The sequence below is a fragment of the Eulemur rufifrons genome, chromosome 16 (genome assembly GCF_041146395.1).
Source record: "Eulemur rufifrons isolate Redbay chromosome 16, OSU_ERuf_1, whole genome shotgun sequence".
Taxonomy (NCBI): Eukaryota; Metazoa; Chordata; class Mammalia; order Primates; family Lemuridae; genus Eulemur; species Eulemur rufifrons.
The window spans coordinates 2,294,256-2,317,723 of NC_090998.1; the positions used below are offsets into that span (position 1 = coordinate 2,294,256).

Sequence of the window (23,468 nt, forward strand, 5' to 3'; positions counted from 1 at the left end):
ATGTCTTCAGTGCTGGACACAGCTGACCGTCCCTTGTCCCTTGTCTTTGAGCAACTGTTGTCCCTTGCCTACTGGGACACTGTTCTTTCTTAGTTCTGCCCTTACTTCACTTGTTTTCCGTTCCTGAATCCTTTACTGACTTCCCTCTCATCTTCCCACCCTCTTAGCATCGGGGAGCTCCCAGGCCAATCCTTGGACCTCTTCTCTGTACTCCTGTCCAGCTTCGGGGCATTAAATACCATCTGTTTATCTTCTAATAAACACCAACTGTATGTCAGCAGCCCAGACCCTTTCCCTAAACACTGGGCTTGTATACCTAACTGCCCACTCCGTTCCTTTCCTATCTGGGTAGCTAATAAGTATCTCGGACTTGGCATATCCGTAGCAGAATTCCCAGTCTTCCCAAAGCCTTTCCCATCTCAGTAAATGTCAGCCTCCTCCTGCCAGCTTCTCAGGCCAAAAATCTTGGACTGACTTCTTTTTATCACTCTCTCCATACCATCCATCAGAAAATCCCATCAACTTGACTGTGAACCTTATCAAGGACCTGGCTGTTCCTACCATCCCCATGCTCACCTGGAGATTACAGAAGCCTCCTGCAGGCTTCTCCGCCTCCGCCCTCGCCACAGCCTGGGCCTCACCCCACCGCCAAGTCAGATCAGGCCACTTCCCTGCGCAGAGGCATCCACAGCTTCCCCAGCTCACCCAGAGTGACAGCCACAGTCCCCCCAGCCCCACGATCCCACCCGCCCTCCTCTCCGGCCTTGCCTCCCTCCTCTGCCCTCCCCGCCCTCCTTCCCTGCCCTGCCGTGCAGCGGCCCCTGCTCTTCCTTCAGCGCGGCAGGCTCACACCGCTGCGGGCAGGGCACCCGTGCCCCTGTCTGGAACACCCCCTGCCGCTCTCCACGCTCTCCGTGTGTGCCTGCCCACCCTGCAGCCCCCGCCGAGATGCCGCCCCCTCGGCCCCGCTGGCCCACCCCTGCTCTTCCTGCACCCACTGCCACACTGGGCACTTACTCGTTCACTGGTCTGTTGGCCCCGGCCTCTCAGGCACGCAGCCTCCATGAGGGCAACAGCGTTTGTTAGTTTTGTTCAGGGCTGTGTCCTCAGTGTCCACAACGATGGCAGATAAAAGCTTGTAGAATGAGTGGACATTGTCGCACAGACCCTGTGGCTGAGCGGCGTGGCTACACACAGCGGGGCTAAGAACTGACCAGCTCGTGGCATGACGCTGATGCCAGAGACCTTCGCTCAGGCGCCTTCTGTAGCCTTCCAAAGGGCCTTCTCTTCTGTCTTACTTGCTCTTCATGACAGTTGGTGGTATGTAGAGTATTTTGGGTAACAAATAGGTTAATTGGGTGGTTTTTGAGATCTGCAACTCAAAACCAATAGTGTTAGAGGCCCAAAATGTTCTTATTTTTTAAATGCTCACATATGTACTAAACGCCATTGAAATCTCACGATCACAGATTATGGAAAGAGAGATGGCTGTGAGAGTACAAGTCCATGAGGCATTTATCAATTTGTTCAGCAAAATCCACTGAGCACTTACTTTACATAAGATTTTGCTAGCCTAATATCATAGCAGATACAGAAGTGAGTCAGATGCTAAGTGTGTTCACAAAGAGCTTGCAGTGTAGTAGAAGGAAAAAGTTGTTCATAAAATGATTGTATAGAATAACAATTGGAAATGCTGAAAAAAAGTTTAGGTAATAAGCTATGATGAGTGTGCTTTGGAGATGCCATACCATGGGGGTGGGACAGAGAAGCAGGAAAGCCTTCTCGGAGGAGGTGGCGTTTGGGATGGAACTTGAAGGATGAGCGGAGGGGTGGGGGGGGGGGCGTTCCAGGAAATCATGGGAAGGAAGGAGCATAATCATGGCCCTGGCCATGCACACAGTGAGGCTGCAAGGTTTAGGGGCTGATTATGCTAGGGATATGAAAATCAGATTAACCCTTTCAATGAGATTCTGTGCAATTGGAAGATTTGGCCATTTTGCCTCACACTCTCCCACAGTAGCGGAAATCAGTGCCCAGCGCCTGTGAGGCACTCCCCCCACAGCAGAACTGCTGCGAAGCTGCGTGTTGTGCCCAAGGCTGAGCCATATGGAACAATAAACGTTATACCATGAATGTGAGCAATAAATATATAGAGTTGTGATTAAATATTTGCAATCTATTTGCAAGGAGTATGTTTGTGAAGCAAAAAGCGAGGGGTCATCTCCTCCTTTCCGTATAATCCCATATGCTCTTCGGGAGAAGCACTTTCAGGAACGGATTGAACGAAGAGCGCAGGCGGATGGGGGTGAGAAAGTGTCTTCCAGACCCATGGGGTCTTTGATGAAAACTCGGCGCAGCCCAGACGTGACCTGAGGACAAAGGATTGACAGTCGCCTCCCTGCGAGGCCGGCCCAGCCTTGGAAACACCTTCCCGTCACCATGACCATTTCTTGAGTCCTCTCCGCACCCGAGCCCTCAGCAAGGCGCTGGGGACACAGAGATGGACAGGACACACTCCCTCTGCCAGGACACCTGAATGCCCAGAAGACTTTTCATGGGATACGATTTTCCTAATACGTGAATTTTTATAAGATCAGCTTTCTCAGGACGTCCCTTTTTTCCGTTAAAAGTGTTATTTCTGGAAGTACACAGCATGGAAGACGTTTGCTTCCTTCTTGAGAGGTGGGAAGGAACGCTGAAGGGATGTTTCCATCTCTCCTTGCTCGGGTGAGGACTGTCTCCTGTACACAGATGAGCAGCGGTCGGTCAGCTGCAGCATCTGGTGCGTGGACACCGTTAGGGAAGGCGCGGGGAGAACTTCGGACACGGTCGTTTTGAACATGCGCTCTTGAATCGGACAGCCTGGCTCCTGCCACTTACCCTGTGACCTCGGGGAAGTTACTAAGCCTCTCTGGGCCTCAGTTGCCTCATCTGCAAAAAACGGGAACAATAATAGAACCTATTCCATGTTGATGGAAAGACGAAACTAGTTAATGCCTGCAAAGCTCTTTAATGGTGCCTTGTTTATGGTAAGTGCTCACTTAAGTGATAGTTGTTACACTATTATTAATATATTAACATTCTATATATAGAATACAAATATACGATAACATCATTATTGAGAGACAACAGATATACTTTAAAAGAAATAATACTCATAAATATTGTTAAATATAAGAATAGTCATTAAAAGATAAAGAGTTAAGTAACAACCTGAGACCAAAAACACATCTGAGAGCCAGGTGTATAATTACTTGATTTGCATAGTGTAGATGATGAAATGGATTCAAATCAGAGACGAGGCTTGAGGTTTATGTGAAAGAGGGAGGGATGGAGATGGAAGGACATTTGGGGGTGAAAATCTCATTCGTTTGGGTCACCAACACAGGCCACCCCCAGCCAGCACCCAGGTCCCACCACAGGAGCGGAGGTGCAGGTGGCAAGAAGCAGGTGCGGGGAGCCCGCAGGGAGCAGGCTGAGCTGGGTCCCGGATGACCCCCCAAGAGGCCGTTTGTGGACAGCCGCTGCTGTTCCCTCGCCTTTGGACATGTTCAGAAGGCTGCGTTGGAGAGAGCGAGCCAGACGTCTTGGCAATCTACGGAGAAGTGTCAGAACCGACGGTGGATCTTGAATTCCAGGGAGGTTCATTAACCCACCCTGGGCTCAGGGGCTGGCAGCAGAGCCGGGGTCAGGGCCAGAGCAGAGCAGACCACAGCCCTCTCCCCGCCCTGCACAGCCTCCGTCCCGGAAGCCGCGTCTGGGGCACCCTGCGGTGTCCTGAGCACTCTGCCAGAGGATCTGACACTGCTTAACACCAAACACTCTTTTTAAAACAATTCTTATAGATAGAATGAATCCTTGACTTAAAAACTCCCGCTGCAAAAGTTACGAACTCCCCGAAGTCCCCAGGTGAACCACATTCATCCTGCAGCGTGGTTTCCTCTCGGGACGGGTCTCCACGCCTGCGGATTAGCGACTAGGACTGGCCACAGGCTCAGCAAGCACTGCTGGTTCCTCAGACCACGGGGGCAGGTGAGAGCTACTAAAACCGCTTCTCTGAGTGTTTTCACACTTCGGTGGTTGAAAGGCTGTCAGTGCCGTCCTGTCTGAAATCTGCTCTGGGAAGTTGAGTGAATGTGCGGTCCCCGTCGCTGCTCGCAGGACAGGCTTTCCTGGCCCAGGCTGGCGCCGCTGTGCTGGAAAGGAGGGGGCTCGGCCCCAGACCCGGTCCTGGCCGGCAGCTCGTTGCCCCACTTGCATTTAAGGACACCTCTGCAGTCCAGATGTGCAGAGGGGAAGTCTCTCTAGAGCAGGCGTTCAAAATCATGTGACGCAGCCCCTGAGACCGACACCTGCTGGAGTCCCAGAGAAGGTCCCGAGTCAGAGCAGGGGCTCAAGTCCACGTTGCTTCACTCCCACGCCACATGGGCAGAGGACCCAGCCTCCCGTGACCTTGGGCGGGTCAGTGCTCCCTCTGGACCTCTGCCCTGCACCTGTACCTCGGGGGGCCTGGACTGGCCGGCCCACGAGCCTTCCTCCCCCCTGCTCCTCCCCTCCCCACCAGCCCTCGTGCCCCTGCAGACCCCCGGCCTCTCCGCCCGGGCCCTGTCCCCACTTCCGTTCCATGGACTTGCCCTCTCTTGCCCCTCACTTTCTCTTTTGTCTTTTCTGCCATTTCATCCCTTTTGTCCTAAAGGAGTCTTACGTGCCCGAGGACCGTAAACCAAAATGAGGGCGCCCACAAGGCTGTCCGCCAGGATGAGGCACGTGCGGAGCCACCCTCGGGCCAGCCCCATCCAGACATCCTTTCTGGCCCCTTCTCTGCCACTCCTTCCACTGAAACAGGAGGTGATGAGACGTGTCCCCAACGCGCATCACAGCACCTTCCTGAGCCAGGTGTCTGAGTGGGAGGGGACTAGCCTGGTCCCGCCCAGCTTCCATTCCACAGGTAGGAGTGCTGCAGCCAGACAGGTTACATGGCCACGGCCACAGCCACCTGGCAGCAGCAGGGACGCCATCTAAAGGGGGTGCCGATAGTGAGCATGAGGGGACCCTGTAGTTCCGTGGCGTCTTGGAGCTCGCAGGGCTCCTCATGCACCTCCCAGGAGGGAGCCACGCCCCAGGGAGTGGCAGTCCCCACCTTCCTGCCGGAGGCGGCGGAGCAGAGCCCTCGGAGGACAGTGAGGGACAGCTCGGCCTCTGCGTGGTCCAAATAGGTGGGCTTTGGAGAAAGCCCGCTTTGCTCGGAAGAGTCTGACTGAGTTAGCTCCCTGATGCGGGCTGCCTGCCGCCTAGACACAGAACGGTTTAGAATCAGGTCCCACACACCTGGCCCCACCGCCAGCTCCTTCCCAGTTCTCAGCAGCTGAGAGTGGACGCCACGAGGCCACGGTGACGCCTCATCTTCCGCTGCAGACGTGTCCCTTCGCCCCTCCCCCTCTGCTTAGGGGGCTCTGTCCCCTCCCTCCCGCTGCCTCTGAAGGACCCCTGGGTGGGAGAGCAGGCGCAGGTGTGGCCCCGGCTCTGCTGTGACCTCTCTGTTTCCTGCTGCCGCTTTGCCTCAGCTTCTCGCTCTGCAGAGTGAGACTGGGCAGGTGCAGCGTGGACAGGGAGGAGACAGCTGTGAAGCCCCAAGAGCTCCTTGCGACAGAGGCCCCTGCAGGAGACTGTGGGCTGTGACGAGCCACTGCTTCACTAGCAAGGGAGGGACAGGGAGGCCAGGTCAGTTCACACGACAAACATGTCTCAAAAGCTCCAGTCTCTGCTGCCACGGAGTTTTTCTGAGAGCTTATTGAATGTCAATGAGAGTAAGAGTGAACTGGGAAAATCTCTATTATTCGGAGTTCTAGGTAAAGTGGGGCAAAAAAATAACGAAAAATGCAGCAATCACACAGTAACCTCCGATGTTTACTGAACAGACGTTACTGAACACAGACGTTCCCCAGTCATGAAAACGTCCCTTTTTGATTTGAGAACAAAATGTAGACAGTGGTAAGTGTTAGGATTACCACGAGCTAAAAGCACTATTCAGTACCAGGATGAGGCTTTCAGACTCAAAGAGCTCGATTAGCTGATTAATCGGCCCAGTGGCCCGGGGAGGCAGGGACATTAGCCCTAATTTAGAGGTAGGCAAATCCGGCCCCAAGTGCTTCTCCCAGAGTAATGAACAGAGATGGGTCCAGACTATTTTCCAGTTGGGAATAACTCCCCCAGGACTGGGGTCTGTGTTGTTTGGAAGACAGGCAGCTGCCCTGGCAGGGTAGCACCGCATGGCTTCCCCATCTGTGACATTCTATTAGCCCTAAAATTCCTCTGAGCATGATCATCTGTGCTTCCATGATAGAGAACAGCAGTGACCGGGAGTTTCTTTTTTAATCACTAATTCCAGACCTGGAATTAGTGTCCTCGACAGGACGTGACCTTGGGCAGATCCTTTCAGCCGTTCAGCTCTCGGGGCCTGGCAATCCGACAGTCCAGAGGCGGAGAACAGGCCCTCCAGTAAGTCAGCAGGTGTCTACTGAGCGCTCGCCATGAGCCCAGGGCCACACATGGCAAGTGGCAGGATAATCACAAGACAGGGGAGCTTCTTAGGCTCAGGATGCTCCATGATCCACTCTTTTGTGCCTGGCCCTTTCCTGAAGATCCCCAAACATGAAGTAACAGCCAAAGTGACTACTAATCAAAAATAATGGTAAAAATAAAGGTCACTTGGGCTTATAAGAGACTCATACTTTCTAAATGTTGGAAAGAAAAATGAGGGGAGAATGAGAAGACACAGTGAGGCCAGTGTCCGGGGAAGAGGGCAGTGCGTAGAGCATGAGCCCGTGTGTTCCTGGTTCCTTCTCTCGGCTGATTCATGACAGTTAGTGTTTAAGGACGTCGACGGTGGAGCCCCACTACTTAGGTTCAGATTCCCAGAGCCACCATTTATTAGCTATGTGTCTCAGTTTCCTGATCTATAAAATAGGGATTAAAATTGCACCGCCCCCATGGAGCTGTTGTGAGTACTAAATAAGTAAGCGCTTGTGAAGCATTAGAATGGCGCTCACCGTGCAGGAAGCATCTGGCAAACGGTAGCTGCCAGTGCTCTGTGGATGCGGCTCCCTGCCCGCGTGTCTCAGCCACCAGCTGGACTGATCAGAGGAAAGGGACCTTCTATACTTGATTTTTAAAATAACTTTATTGAAGCATGATTTATTTTCAATAAAGTTCACATATTTAAGTGTATGGTCACAGATGTAACAGCCTTAAAGTAGCATAAGTTCATTTACTCACCCCCATCCTGCGAGATTGTTCCACATCTTTTATTTACACATACATCATAGCCCCACCCTGCAGTGTTGTTATTTTTACTGTAAACAGCCCGTGGTCTTTTAAGTCAATTGCAAGAAAAAAATAAAACATAGTCTTTTATATTTGCCTACTTATTTACTGGTCCTGCTGGATCCGTTTATTTCTGTAGATCCAAGTTTCCTTCTGGTGTCATTTCCAGTCGCCCTGAATTTCACCCGTCGGTTTCTGTGATGCAGGTCTGCTGCTGCCGAACTGTCTCCGCCTTCGTTTACCTGAAAATGTCTTCATCCATCCTCTTATTACAGAATAGTTTTGCTGGATATAGAATTCTTGGTTAACAGGGATATTTTGGTTTTTCTTTCAGACATTGTTCCGTTTTCTCCTGGCCTCCATTGTCTCCCACGAGAAGTCGTTGACATTGTAATCGTGGTTCGCTTGTCCAGTGTTCCTTTTGTGGCTGACTGCTTTCAAGGTTTTCTCTCTATCTTTGGTTGTCAGCAGTTTGACTTTGATGTTCCTCATTGTGCTTTTTATTATATTTGTCCTGCTTGAAGTTTGTTGACCTTCTCAGATCCATTCATATATTGGAGGTTTTCATCAAGTTTAGGAAGTTTTGGGTCATTATTCTTTCAAAATTTTTTTCTGCCCCCATATCACTGTTCTCTTTCCTGGGATTCCAGTTATGGATATGTTTGGTCATTTTACATCATCCCATTGGCCCTGGAGATTTTGTTCAGTTTTCTTTAGTCTTTTAGTCTCTGTGTCCTACAGATTGGATCCCTTCTGTTGATTGTTTTTTCAGTTTGCTCACTTTTTCCTCTTCTATCTCTGTCTTCATTAAGCTTATTCAGTGAATTTTTCATTTCAATTACTTTTTAATTATGGAATTTCCATTTGGTATCTTTTTATAGTTTCCATTTATCTGTGGAATTCGCTATCTGTGCCCTCTTTGAGACCATATACTCATTTATTTCATTGAATATGTTTTTCTTTCATTCTTTAAAAGTGTCACCTGGAAAGTGTCACCTGGAAAGTGTCCATCCATGTAATATGAAAAGTAAAACATGAAATGGCTGGATGCTTTCCAGACAGCATATATATATCTAAAACAGCTGTTTTAAAATCCTTGTCTGCTAAGTCCAACATCTGAACAATCTCATTTTCTGTTTCCTATTGATTGCTTTTTTCCTTGACGGTCACATTTTCCCATTTTTTAATGTATCTAGTGATTTTTTTTTTTTTTTTTGCTAAAATTAGAATTATAGAAAATACATCGTGGAGACTCTGGATGTTATCATCTTAAGAGTATGATCAATTACCGGCTGATCACCGTGGACTTGCGGGCTTGCTTTTATGTTTGTTGGTGTAGACCAGTTGAAAACCCAGACCCGTCAGCCACCAAATTCCATTTCTGCTTCAGATCTTGCCAGGGTTTGGTTTTAGGCCTTGTCAGGTGGGGTCTAGAGCAGGTCTTACTCTAGGGTAATGTTGTTACTCCTAAGATGTACCCTTTCTGGTGTCTGAGTCAATTGCCCAAGGTGTTAATGAGATGTTAACTAGATCTCTTCACGTGGCAGGGCCAGAACGCCAACCTCCTGACACTGCTTTTTCCTCAGCAATGATTAACCTATAGTATCTCCTTTCTGCTCTCCACCCCATAGCAGCTGCTGTCTGATATGCCTGAGTGGTTTCATCTTGCGCATGTACAACTCAGCTCTAAGCCATGGACACAGGCCACCCCTGCCAAACTTCTCGGGCCCCTCATCTACCTGGCTGTCTCCTTTCTGATGTCCCACCACAGGCACTTCAGCTGCCCAGATTCTGACCTGATCTCTTCTCGGATCAGTGGGACTGAGTGGTCCACTGGGACTGTAGCTCATTGTGCTGCAGTCAGGGAATTGTTCTCAGTCAGAGAACCATGACAATTACGGTGTTCACTCGTGAGTTTCAATTCTTGAGAGATTATCCTCCTGTGCTGCTTTATGTTCACTTTAAAAAAGCAGTAACCTTTTCTGTTTTTTTCCAGTTATTGTTTTGTTTTGGTTTGTTTTTTAGAGTCAGGGTCTCACTCTGTTGCCAAGGCTGGAGTGTGATCATAGCTTACTACAGTACAGCCTCAAGTGTAAGCCTGAGCTCAAGCAATCCTCCTGCCTCAGCCTCCTGAGTAGCTGGGACTACAGGCACATGCCAGCATGCCTCTAATTCAAAAAGAATTTTTTTGTAGAAGTGGGGTCTCGCTATGTTGCCCAGGCTGATATTGAACTCCTAGCCTCTACTAAGCAGTCCTCCCACCTCAGCCTCCCAAAGTGCTAAGATTACAGGCATGAGCCACTGTGCCTAGCCTCCAGGTTTTTTAAAAATTTTTATGATGAAAGGGCTAGTCTGGTACTAGTTACTTGAAAATGGTAGAAATGGAAGTGTACTTGATTTTTAGATCACAAAATGAATTATTACTATGTTAGTATACATAAGGTATTCCTCATTGTATAATATGGTATATTATATTAATATAACATGATGCTATACTATATAAGATATATATTAATTCATTTGTCACACATTTATTGAGGATTTATTGTATATAAGGCACAGTAGTAACTGGAGGGAGAAAAGATACTAGAATCTTTCTTAAGATATTTGGAAAATAAAAGCTCAGCAAATTTTAGAGCCAGAGTGAGCTTTCTCATCCAATGTCCTCATTTTTAAGATGTTGAAACCTAGACCCAAAAGGTGACGTGACTTGTCAAGGTCACACAGCTATTAGTGGGAGAAGAGGAAATAGCCTGGCATTTTCCCCCACTTAATCAAAAATATATATTTTTAAAAACTGGTCATAATATATGGATATTTTCCCACTATAGACAATTTGGTTAGTGCCAGCATCCCTATTGATGTATCAGTGATATGAGCCAGAATTAGGAAGTAAGTCTGGGATCCTAAGAGCATTTTGTTTGAGTTGCATAGAAAGATTAACTTAATAGTGTAGAGTCACCATAAGTTGGCCAGGATGAACGAGCTTGGTTCTCTGTTGCACTCCACCTCAAGAACAGTACAAAGAGGAAGCTGTTGCCTGGGTAGAATGGTATTTGTTGGAAAAATAACTGGAATGATAACGGTGGCTATCTTAGTAACTTATCCAACTTGATAACCATATAGTGAGTACACCTATCTCATTTGCTACCAAAACCATGAAGATATTTTGCATTTTCCCAAAAGCTGCATTTTTCATACATTTCTGAAGGAAGGAGTGAGAATCTGCAGTGAATGCAATCAAACCACCATTCCCTCCTGTTTGACCTCTTTACCAGGTAAATCACTCTGCATACCTCTACTCCCTAGAAACTTTCCTCTGGGAAGCTCTGTCCAGGGTCTGGCACTAAGGGAATTTGACTGGCAGAGATTTCCAGTGTTCTAGAATATGTCCTTGCATTCGAAAGACCCGGTTGTCTGGTTCTAGGGTGGGGTTGGCAGGAAAAGCTATAATGGTAATGAGGACATTTCCCGGTAGTTTCTCCCTTAAGAAGTACAGGCCACCTTTGCTTTCAGAAATGGTGGCTGAGATCATTTGGATCAACTGTCCTGCTGAAGACAATTAGGAATGCTGGGAAAAAATATTCTAACTCTTTTCTGAAACTTGGAAAAGATGCCTAATAGAAACAAATATGAATCCTCTCTGGAGAAAGCTTGTTGTCTTCAGAGTTTTCAAATTATTTTGAAAGCAATTTTGTGAAAATAAAGTCTCACTCATGATACAAAATAACTGGACACACAAGGAGACAAAATCACATCAGTGAAAATGGGCAGAAACTACAGACCACAGAAACAGACCCACAGGGGATCCAAATATTGTAATTATCAGAATAGACTTGAAAATAACTGTATTTACTATATTCAGAGAGATCAAAGACAAGATTGGTCATTTTCCAAAGAGCCAGAAGATATGGAAAAGAACCAGTTGTAAATCTTAGAAATGAAGAATACAATAGCTAAAATGAAAACTGCAGTGAATGGATTTAAAAGAAGACTTGGCACAGCTGAAGACAGTTGCTGAGCTGCAGAGAGGGCAGGAGAAGCTGTGATAATCCAGCACGGAGAATCAAAGGCACGGGAGGCACAGGGGAGAGTGTGAGAGTGGGGGGTAAACAGATGCTGAATTTTATGAAATGGTTTTTTCTACCATTGTGGACTTGATTTTTTCTAATGTGGTGAATTACATACTAACTTGTTACTGAACTGTAACATAGTGGTTCTCTTGCTGTGGGAGGGGTGAGTGGGGCTTCTGTAGAGCTGGTGATGTTCTGTTTCTTGACCTGACTGGTAGTTACATGACTGTTTTGCAACAAATCATACACTGTAACATCCTCCTTTCTTGCATTTTTATATGTATGCTATGTTTTTCACAGATTTTTTCAAAAAATGTTTAAAAAGAATAAAAAGTACAGGCTGAGGCATGTACATCATTGGCAGGTGCCAAAAGAGGTCTGCCTCCTCTTCTGCCTACAGCAGGAAAATACAGTTTGTATCTAGCAGGGAAGCAGCACAGAGGGATGGCCGATCACAATCCAGTGCCTTCCAGTGGATTTCTCATGAGAGATGCACTGTTGAGGAGGATTGTGCGGCCCCATCTGGGACCAGAGGGCAAGGGCCACGATCAGTAGCAACATCTGCCACAGCACAGGGCCAGGGGTGGTACATGTGTGTAGCGTGTGTTGTGCCATTTGGCCGGGACTGTGGCTAAGGAGTGCAAGTCATAAGGTTGGCTTAGCTTTTAATCCCAGCTCTACCATTTCCCAGTCGTGTGATCTGGGACAAGTCATCTGTCTTACCTAAGCTTCAGTTCATTTATCTTTATCAAGATGGTTGGAGAATTAAATGAAACGATGGATGCAAAGCACTTAGCATGGTGCCCAGCGTGTGCTGAACCCTGAAGAATTGGTAGCTAATATTATCATTGTTGTCATTTGCTTTAGATCATCTTGTCTCCATTTCACCCTTTGTCATTTTCTTCTTAACATCAGGATTTCTTTTACATATTTTTCTCTGAGCTTCTCTCTCCACCCCATATTGCTAATATCAAAAAAGTTAAATCAACATGAAGGTTGATATTTTAATTACCCTTAAAGTCTTTAATTTATTAGGCAACCAAATATATACCATCCCGTCCCTAGGACAACAGCGCTCCTTTAGCATTCATCAAGCCACATGTGGGATGCAGGATTTATGAGTATGGAAAGGTTTAATTAAAAGTAAATGAAAATCTCTAATGAATAAAGACATCCTGATAAGAATATGCAAATATGTTAAAACTTGACACCTCAGGAAAGCTATCCAGACAAGAGTTCTTCCCCTCGTTGTTAGAAGACTGGTTTCCAGCAAGAAAAGGCATTAGACACCTCTGAAGCTCAACATGCTAAACTCACCCCTTACCCCAGGGGAGAACTACCTGCTTCTGGTTCTAGGCCTATTTTCTTTGAAAAGCCGTTAAACCTGTGAGACCATTAAAAGTCTCTGTTGCTCCATCAGCCAAATGAAGCACAGAACGTGGTCTGTGAGAGTCACCCCGGGTCCAGTTTCGAGCCAGTGCAGAAGGGTCTTGGAGATTAGAAGTGAGCATGGGCCAGTAGTCTCAACCTGAGGGTGATGGTGATGACGGTGACAGTTGTCACCAGCGCAGGTGCTGATAGGAGCATTTGTTTTCAGACTCAGTCAGGTATGACTTCGGAAGATGAGGACCCAGAGGTGGCTAGTTAGTGAGTTAGAGTCAGAGGACATTTATGTGATCGCCCTCCCTGGGAGGGGACTTGTTGGCTCACAAAACTTAGACGCCGTCCAGATAGGGTAGCGTCCGCTGGCCTAATGGCACGGTGACGGTGGCACACAAACAGCCGCTCATCGTGCTGTCTGCCGGGCTTCCTCCAGGGCACCGCCGCCGTCTGCCTTTCTGCACGCCGCTCCCTGGTGGGGCACGGCTGCCTTGTCCGCAGCTTCCAGCTGGCTCCAGGCAGCGAGAGCGGAGCAGGAGTTCAGCAGGAGGGAGCAGGGTAAGGCCAGGTTCTTCTGTCCCCAGATCCCTCGCTGCAGGCCATCATGGGCCCCCTCCTGCCTGCCCCCTGCAGCCACTCCCTGCACAGCTTGTTCAGGCCTAGGGACACCCCAGGACACCACACTCTCCGGTGTGGTGCTCCTGACCCTGCCTCGCCTTCATAAAAAGCACCAGCCGCCTCAGATCATCTGGAGTGTGCCCCTGTTTCTGCTGTTGTCATTCTTTCTGAAAGTAAACACTGAGCACCTGCGACGTGCAGCTCTCGGCACGGGGCATTCGGGGCTGCCCTCGGCGTTTCAGGTTTCTGAGCAGGGCGAGGGTGTGGTGAGAGCGGCTCCAAGGCTGGGTCATGCCGATCTGCCGCGCTAGTCCGGCAGCTGGGGGAGGTGGAGGCGGGAAGCCCGGCCCGCTGGGCCAGGTGGGACGGGAGGAACCGAGGCCATTGTGGCTGCTGCGGGAGGAAGCACAGCTGTGGTGGATGTCATGCATGCGGAACTGTTTGCGTTTGGTGAAGAAGCAACGAGCTGACTGCCAGGTTTTGATCCTTGTGGGGACGGGTTTTAGGGAAGAGATGAGTTCAGGCTTCGATTTCTTCACTGTGAGGAGACAGTGGGACAACCTGGTAGAAATACCTAGTGGGCTTATGGAGAAGCGTGCCTTGAACTCAGAAGAGAAGGCAGAGAAAACGTAAGTACGGATTCGGACTCGTCTACGTCGTGCTGACTATGGCCCTTAGAGGGAAGTGAAGTGAATGAACTTTCTGAGAGGAGAGAGTGTGCGTGTGTTTAGAGAAAGCAGCACCAAGGGTAGAAGATTAACACAACGAAAGCACAGGAAGCAGCTGCACCCGTGGCCACAGCGCCTACGTCCGTTCCTCTGGGAACGGTTTTCTTATTTTCCCAGATTATGTTAGTCTGCCTCTCCTTTCTGCTCCCAGTCCCTTGGGCACCATTCTTAGGACGGTCATCACTAGATTTTGCAATTAGCTGTTTCCACGTCTGCCTCCCCGTCTAGCTGCAAGCTCCTCACGGGCAGGGACCGAGTCATCTTTGTCTTTGTGGTGCTCCTCAGACGAGAGGGGGGTCCAGAAGGGAGGAAGGGCATGAGGGAGGCGAAGGATTACAGAGCCGGAGGACTGAAACTGTGCTGTCGTGGAGAGGAGGAGAGAAGAGGGTTTCGCAGGGGAGGGAGTCGTCGGTAAGGTCACATGGGCCAAGGCGAGCGAGTCATGGCTGCGGCCAAGGCCGTCAGCAACCTTGGCTGCCCCTCGGGAAGAGGCAGCGGCAGAAGCCCCGGCAGGAGGGAGGATCTCCTGTGCCACTGGCCCCCACAAGGCTGCAGACTGGGCCGTGCCTGAGCGCCTGTCCCGTGACCCTGCCGAGCAGCTGTTCCGAGGCTGGGGCGCAGCCACTAGCACACGTCACTGAAGCCCCTCAGTGGGCGGTGTAGGTACATGTCTCCCAGTGAGCATGTTTACAAAATAATAAAAATAAAAAATTTAATACATAACCCTGTAGTACCCTCAAGCCAGTTAGTGGGTGGCGCTTTCTGCACCCCATGTCAGCTTCGTGCGCTTTGCTGAAATACGAATTTCCTGAAAGAGTGATGTGACGAGGACCATCCCCTCCAGCGACAACCCAGTCACTGCTGGAGAGCATCTCACAGCCTCCGCGAGGCTGGGTGGGGTTCCCGCGGCCTCCCAGGGTGGCTAGAGAGGCACCCTCCAGAGCTTGGCTTTGGTGTCACCTGGGACCTGCTTAGAAATGCAAAGTCAGGTCCCACCCCAGGTGACAGACTCAGAATCTGCATTTTCACAATCCTGGGTGAGTGTGTGCACATCCACCCTTAGGGGTTCCCTGAGACCCGTGTCACCTAACACTTGAGAGACCACTTAGAGTAACAATGGCTGTCGCTTGGACAGCATTGACCGTGGACCAGACATTGTTCTCTGAATTGGTGGTTTAATCACAGCAGCTTTATGAGGCCACACAGCTTGTCCCAGGACACGTGGCTGAGCTGTGGGGGGGCTGGGGTTCGGTGGGGGGTCCGATGCTCTAACCACTGCACTGCACTTCCCTTCCCTTCCTCCACCTCCCTCGGCAGTCGGGAGGGTGCTTCGTGGTGTCCAGGAGGTGCACGAGTGAGGGATGGCATTGCAGTCTGTGGCGGCAACCTTGACCCTCAGGGAGGAGCTTTCTACAGTCTGAGCACACCTGTTTCTCTGTTAGGGAAGAGAGAGCCACCAGCAGCATTTGCTCAGACAGCGGACGTGGCTGAAGGTGGAAAGCCTCGTTCTGGCTTCCCCCTCTGGGCGAGGCTGGCGTTTTATCTACACCCCTCAAAGTCCGCATCCCAAGTCCGAGGTGCAGCAGGGCGCTTAGTGGGCGTGGGAAGGACAGTACCCTTCACCTGTTTTAAGGGACATCTGTTCCTTTCAGGCGGCATCAATTCTGAGACGAAGGGCTCCTGAGGAAGTGCGGGATTTGCTCACCGTCTAGTGACTCTGTCATTTGGTTTGCATTTGGTTAAAAGTTGGTTGGGAAATACCAAAGGCACAACTCACTTTGGTGGGCCAGCCTCTCAGTGCATCCTCATTCGGCTAATCAGACCTCTGGTGAAGCAGTCTGGCTGGCTGCTCCCCTTCTGCGGGGACAGCCAGCTCAAATCGAGGGGTTATTTTCTCAGACTGCCAGGGGCAGCCCCTCACAGGTGTGGAAAACTTGCAGCCTTCTGATTTCAAGGCTGTTCTTTTTTAAGCACCAAAGGCGGCAAGAAACGCTTCATCTTTCTGTGCTGCGCCCCTTTTAATAAAAGGGTTTGTCCTGTGAAATGTGGATTCAGCCCAAAGGCTGCACTGACAGACCCAGAAGACCACATGTGGCCCCAAGGCCACAGGTCCCCACGCTGCGTGTTGGCTGCGTCTCGCGTGGGGCCACGGCTCCCCCTTCCGCTGACCGAGTCTGCCGAGAGGTTGTGCTCAGCGTGCCTCGGAGGAGCCCGCGAGCAGCCGAGCTCTCGACCTCACGGTTGTCCTTCCTGTGCTCGCTCTGCGGCCTCGGAGGGGGTCGTTTCCTCCATTTGACAAACGAGGGGGTTGTCAGGAGAGCCTTTCTCATGTGCTTCCTGAATTGGTCTCCCTGCAATGGAAAGTGATTTCTGCTTCCTTTGACTTCAAACAGACGCAATGAACTGGTTTCCCAAATCTCCTTCCAATAATTTCTTTGAAGAGGCAGAGCAAAGCCAGAGGAGAGCATGGGGCTGACAGGCAGAGCCACGGGTGACCCCCAGCCATCCAGGCAACCCCTCACCTGGAACCCAAGGCCCCTCCACCTGCGCTCACCTGACCAGGTCCTTGGTGTCATTCAGCCTTCAGTTCCAGTGTCACTTCCTGAGAAAGCCTGCCCTACACTCAAGGAGGGCCCTCGCAATACCCTGTTCTGTTCCTTTAAGGCTTCTTGCAGAGTCTGTAAATACACTTGGACTGTGTGATCGCTTGCTTAATGTCCAGGCTCCTTACAAGCTCTGGGAGGGCACGGTCTGCGGACATCTTAGTCACTCCCGTCCCCCCCATCCCTAGCCCGGGGAACATAGCACAATAAATAGTCATCCAGTGAGTGAGAATTAAGGCATTGGATTAGGTGATCCCAGAGTCCCCTTCCTACCGTGACAAACTTCGAGTCCACCCATGAGAACTCGTACCCACCCCACCCTAAACCCAGCCCGAACCCTGCCATCAGCCTCTCGATCATTCTTACTGCTTTCCTAAGGCGCCGCTGGAGCCTGGAACCGTCAAGTCTGAATAGCTGGGCATGTTCATTTCTAGCCATGAACAACAAAGCCACAAGTCAGTGTGGGATCTGAACAAAGAAATCAAAATCACATTAGCAATGATCTCCAGTCTGGGGGCTTCAACTATTTCTCCCTTTCCCCCTCCTGTTTCATGCCAGAGTGACTTCATACATGAATTCCCAACAGGGAAGCATGGGGTGAGCTCACACGGAGAGCAGAGCCCTGGGTCGGCAGCTCCGCACTCTGCCTGCCGGCCCTACGGCCTCACGTTCCTCTTGCTCGTAAAGTCTCTTTCGGACTCCTTCTTTATACTACCCCTGGGACCTGAGCAGAACAATCCATCCCCAAAGCTCTGTTATAATGCAAAGGAGTGAGTGACCTGTCCTCAGCCCTCCATCCGGCACGGTGGGCCGTCTGGACCGGCCAACCTGGGCATCTCCAGGCTGATCTCAACACCACCGCAGAGAAAGACGCTAGGTTTTGCTTTCCATGATTGGTGGTTTCTGTTGACCTTTTAAGGAAAAGCAGGATGATTTATGTAGACAGATCATCTAAGCCTTTCCTAACCTGGCATTTTCACGCCGTACCCCAGAGGGAATGCAGGCAGCAACGTGACGGGGGGAGAGGAAAAGCCACATCTGCCAGCTCCTGCCATCGCCGTCCTCTTCCTAATCCCGGCATTAATGACACCACTTCCCAAAGCCCCATCGCCCTGGACAGTCTTCCGGGCATCTTGGGAGTCTTTTGTCCACCAGGAAGAGGGCACCCGACATGAGCTGCAGTTAGCGAGACTGGATTTCCAGACTGCATGTTGTTTGATTCCCCTGTGGAACCGCGTGTTCCACATTCCCGTGTGGCTCTCACACCGCACATTCCACCCCGCTGGTCCCGCAGTGCGCACGCACTTGTCAGACCCCCTGTCCTCACTGAGCGCTGGGAACGTCGGCTCCTCCTGTGCGTGTGTTCACAGAGCACGTGACAGAGTTGCTGCCCCGCGCTTAGCTGGGGCCCATTCTGCTCCCCACCACGAGCGGCCAGCCCTAAACGCAGCTGGGCATTGCTGTCAGCCTTGGGCATGGCCTGTCTGAGGAGAGCACTGGGCGGGGAATGTCATGTGTTTTCTAAATTAGAACTTGAGTTGGAGGAGCTGTTTCTGGGACAGCTGTGAGCCAATGCCAAGAAGAAGCTACTAAACATCCAGGCCCCGAGAGCCAAACTCTGCGTGATGGGGTAGAGAGGAGGAATTCTGGCCCCGTGCCTCCACACGCCAGCCTGGCTCCGCCACCCCAGGCAGGCCGCGAGGAAAGCAGACAGAGCCCACGAGCCCTTCCGGGGCCAGGCTTGGAAACTTCTGGGCTCTCCCGGAAGCAGGGCTAAGCTAGGCTCCCGTACTTCCCGGCAGGTGCTGCCAGCACGTGTCACTGCTTTGCAGACACTCACTGTGGAGGTGGAGAGCCACGGTCTCGGGGGCAGGGGAGGCACCCCACACAGCAGTGGGGCCACCCCACACAGCAGTGGGGCCACAGGCTCGGCAGCCAGGCCACTTGGCCCGAGCCTGCCGCCACGCCTCGCTGTGTAACTCTGGGCAGGTCATTTCACCTCTCTGAACTCACTCTTCTCATCTGAAAGGTGTGGTTACTAACAGTGCCTATTGCGTAAGGTTGTTGCCAGGAGGAAATGGAATAATCCAAGTAGAGTGTTGAGAGCTGCACTGGGCCCGTGCTGAGTCTTCAGAACATGTGAATGAGGTTCTAGGGGCCTTTGGTGTTCCAGGACAATCCTTCACCCCATGGTTGAATCCCCCCCAAGGTACTCCCTCGAGAGCTTTTTTAGTTGATGCTTGAATACCCCTGAGGATGGGGAACCCACTACCCCTTGAGTCCATCCGCGATAAGCTCGTACCCACCCCAACCCTGGACCCCCCGCTCTGCCCTTCCTAGCTCAGAGGTTCTCAGCAGCTTCCGTATGCACTCTGCCACCCACAGCCCACTCCCCTCCGGGGGAGTCTGTTTCTTGGACAGGTTTTATTTGTGTTGGACCTAAGTCTTTCCCAGGTACTTCCTAGTTGGTCCTTGGTGCATCTCTGTGGTCAGAGAGAAATCATCTAACCTGTCTTCCTCAAAACGGCGTCTAAATCACGTGGAAACCACTGGCCCCACCTCCCTGCCTGCGCCTTTCCTGACGGGGCGTCTGCAGCTCCCTCCCGTGACCCTCGCACGCTGTGGCTTCCTGTCTCCTGAAGGCACCTTGTGCTCGTGCAACTTAGCCCCGTGTGCGCGAAGCCCACTGCGGCCGAGACACAGATCCGCGCAGGCGTGACGAGACTCGAGCCCCGAGTGAGGCAGGGAGGGCAGCGGGAGGCGCGGAGCCCAGAGCTCCGGACAGTGGGCAGGTCCCTGGAGGGCGAGACAGAAGCTGGCGTCACGTGAGATCAAACTGGGCAAGGAGCGGGTGCGTTCTGCCTGCCGTGGTGGGGAGTCACTGGGTGACGTCCCGCTCAGACGGGACGCGTTCCAGTGCGTGCTTTAGGGAGAGCATCGTAACTGCGCCTTGAAGACGGAGAAGCTGGACGTACTTACGCATGACAAACCCAAGGCAACAGGAGGAAAACGACCCACAGACCACGGCGTCCAAAATCCAGACCAGTGGCTGTCTCTGGGTGGTGGGACGATGAGCGATTGCTTTCTTCTTTTTTCTTTCCCGTGTTTTCTAACTTCTCTATTATAAGTATTTCCCATTTTCTCTATAACTCACATGTATTATTCACATGGTCAGAATAATTTATACATATCTAAAAATTACTTCAGAACCAAACCGGCAGGACTTGGTACCTGATTGGAGGGAGGAGCCCTGGAGGTGAGTTTTCTGGCCGGCTGCTCAGGCGGGCGCTGTGCCCCGATCGGCTGGGGACATGAGCACAGAGCGTCACTCAGGAGTCCCCTCCGCCTCGCCAGCTGCTGAAATGAGGGCCACAGGCTGCTTTGACTCCCACGCGGCCTCTCTGCAGCCTGCCTGGCAGCCTCGGTCCTCCCTGCAGGCCTGAAACTCACCTGTCCGTTTCACACCTGCCGGACAGCAGCCTCCAGTGCAGCCCACAGAGCTCCAGGCCGGCAGTGGCATTTGCCTAGGTTTTTCCCTCCTCAGATAAATATCTGCTGAGCGCCCGCCGTATGCTCAGCACCAAGCCAGGCCGTAGTGATAAGGCGCGAGAAAAGCAGGCACAGCCCCCATCTTCACAGACCTCAGCCTAGCGTGCCAGACACATAGGAATGTTCCAGAATCCCTTTAAGCTACGCAACATTGCAAACTGAGGTGCTTCCTCCAACAGAAAGGAAATGGTTCCAAGAAGAAATACAACACAGCAAACTTCCCCGCCTGGGCGTCTGGGGAGGGGTCCCTGGGCAGGGGCTCGGGCTGAGCAGAGGAGACATGCGAGGGAGCTGGGAAACGCGTTCCGGGCGAGGGAACACGCGTGTGGCGGCCCTGCGGTGGGAAGGCTATAGCATAGGTGAGGCTCTAAAGGGAAAGGTGCTTCACTGGAGGGGCGTTCCTGGGGCAGGCAGTGGGTGGCGAGGTTGGGGGGTGGACCCCACGGGGCCTTATAGGCCACAAGAAGGATCCTGGTCTTTCCTAAGAGCAGGAGCAGCCAGCAGAGGTTCCAGCAGGCCTGGAGCAGAGCTTCCTGACTGGTGTCTCCTCTCTCCCGCACCCTCGCTTTTCCTGCCACTTGAGGCTGTGGCACTGAAGGCCAGAGGAGACACCCCCTCAAGGCCTTGGCAGCCCAGATTTGGGGTTTTCCTTCCCCTTTCTGTGAGTAGCACTTAGAACTCTCTCCCCGCTGAAGACACCTCTGAAAGTCGCTTTGCAGTTCGGTTTTCAACTTTCTTCATGGCTTCGCATAGTTTAACACTAATGTGTGTACAACTTGCTAATTAATGGAATCATTTGGATCCGAAAACATCTTGTTCTAACGGGAGGCTACAAAGCACTCTCATTAATTCACAGGTAAAATTATTCCAGCTTTTCTCTTTAATTTTTTTTTTCTCTCCCCAGCTTGCCTTAATAGGGAGAGAGGGAGAGTTCTTCTCATTAGCCTTGTGAAAACCACCCACCAGAGCACAGAGCACGGGTCTGCCTCGGGGTCTGGGGAGAGGGTGACCCAGGTTTTGTTTACCAGTGGGAAGGTGGTGGGTGACTACAAAGGTGACACTCCCCGTACGCAGCAAGTGAAGGACGTGGCGGGGATGAGCGCACCGGGGAGACACTGAAAGTGACCCATGCGGCGTGACTCCAAGGGGGTGTCCTGTCCTGCGTGTGTCAGAGGAAGCCCTCGAGGTGATTTCCTGCACCACTGGCCCAGCGGGAAGGAGGGCGGAGCTGCGTCTCCAGCACCTCCCTCCCGGGCGGGGAAGGCTGGGGCGGGTGGCAGGTGGCAGGTGGCAGCCATCTCACCAGCGACTTCTTGGGCCGCGTGTAATCCGGGCTGACTTGCTGGTAACCACCTTTGTGCCGTTTGCAAATGAAGATTTTCAGCATCCGCTTTAAACAAGTAGTGTAGCATCTTGGTGTGACGCCTGTGGTGTAGCTGAGCTTGCGAGAAGGGTCCTTCCCCCGTGGGACAGCCGCGTGGCCTGCAGGCCTCCGGGGCCTGGCAAGACCGTGTGCCCAGTGGGGCTTTCCCTTGACTGTTTTTTCTGAAGGGATCTGGGGACTTTGTAAACATTTTTTTCCTTTGGTAATACATACATAACAAAATTTACCACTTTAACCATTTTAAGCGTATAATTCAGTGATGCTGAGAATATTCACGTTGTTGTGCAACCATCACCACCATCGATCTCCAGAACTCTTTGCAGTGCCCCCATGAGGAGAACCTTGAGACAAAGGCCCTGCACGGTGTGTCTGGTCCAAGTGAGTTCTCACTGCTCCGAGACGCTGCTCTGGGAGGAAAAGATGCTCAGTTGCCTCTGAGATGGGACAGGAGACATTGTGATGGTTATGGGTGAAAACAGCATGTTCTTCCCTTGCAAGTACAGCATCTGCCAGTCCTGTTCCTGGATTTGCCTCCGAGACCGATTTAGATAGGGCCAAGCTGGTTTATATCCCTGTTCTGCCACCCTCTGGCTATGTGACCTTGAGCCTTGGTTTCCCCATCTAAAAAATGGGGCTTGTGATACCCACCGGTGCGGTTGCCAGGGCGAGTGCGTGCGTTCACGTCAGCACGGCATCCAAGCCAGCGCTCGGCCGCCAGCGCCCTGCTCATGACCGTGTCGTTGCAGGTCTGCAGGTGGTTCTGAACTCCATCATCAAGGCCATGGTCCCCCTGCTGCACATCGCCCTGCTCGTGCTCTTCGTCATCATCATCTACGCCATCATCGGCCTGGAGCTCTTCATGGGCAAGATGCACAAGACATGCTACAACCAGGAGGGCATCACAGGTAAGGGAGGACTCGGGGCGAGCGCTCGGGGGGCTGTGGCTTGTGTCCCGGCTGTCCCCCACACGGCGGGGTGTGCTGGCGCCACGTGGCCGGCAGGCCCGGGAAGGCCCCCTTCGTGCCAACACTGGCTTTCCATGCCATGGTGGAGTGAGAAGGAGAGATCGGTATTCTTTTTCTCTCGGTTCCAATTTTTGTCTTCATCTCTGTTAAACCAGCCAGATGTGGCCGGGCACTGTTGCTCCTGCCTATAATCCCAGCACTCTGGGAGGCCAAGGCGGGTGGATCGCTTGAGACCAGGAGTTCAAGACCAGCCTGGGCAATATAGTGAGACCCTGTCTCTACAAAAAAATAAAAATAAAAAATGAAAGTTAGCCAGGCACTGTGGCTTGCATCTATAGTCCTAGCTGCTCGGGAGGCTAAGACAGGAGGATCGCTTGAGCCCAGGAGTTTGAGGCTGTAGTAAGCTATTATGCGCCATTGCACTCCAGCCTGGGTGACAGAGCAAGACCCTATCTCTAAAAACAAAAAAACCAGCCCAATACAAACTTTGTTCAGCCCTACTAAACACTGTTTCAATGTGCTACACAATTTGAGAAAAATTTTAAAAATTAAGAACCTGTCTTTTGTCAGTCTATCACTTTTTAAGCCAACCATGAGTACTTTGACATAAGAATCAGAACTAACCTGGTGACTGTACCTCTCTGCTCCGCCAGCACCTCTGTGTGGCTTGTCATCAAAAGCCCTTGCAGGAAGGCCACTCGCCCTGAGCCCATGGGCTCACAGCCCCGAAGGTCTTTTCACCGACTTGGGGCTGGTCCCAGCTCCCCTGCAGTCCAGTTCCTGTGTCTCGTTCATAGGCAGAAGGCCGGGGCCCCTGTCCTGGGCGGCAGCAGAGAACAGGCTGG

The 23,468-nt window shown here is 51.4% G+C and overlaps 1 protein-coding gene across 19 annotated transcripts in view; it reads left to right on the top strand.

Moving 5' to 3' along the window:
- CACNA1C (calcium voltage-gated channel subunit alpha1 C) overlaps positions 1-23,468 on the top strand; it is a 585,430-nt gene that overhangs the window by 375,024 nt on the left and 186,938 nt on the right. For all 19 annotated transcript variants that reach the window (XM_069489394.1, XM_069489389.1, XM_069489378.1 and 16 more), the window contains exon 6: positions 22,405-22,563. In XM_069489394.1, coding sequence (XP_069345495.1) covers positions 22,405-22,563 — 159 coding nt within the window. The remainder of the gene's footprint in view (positions 1-22,404; positions 22,564-23,468) is intronic.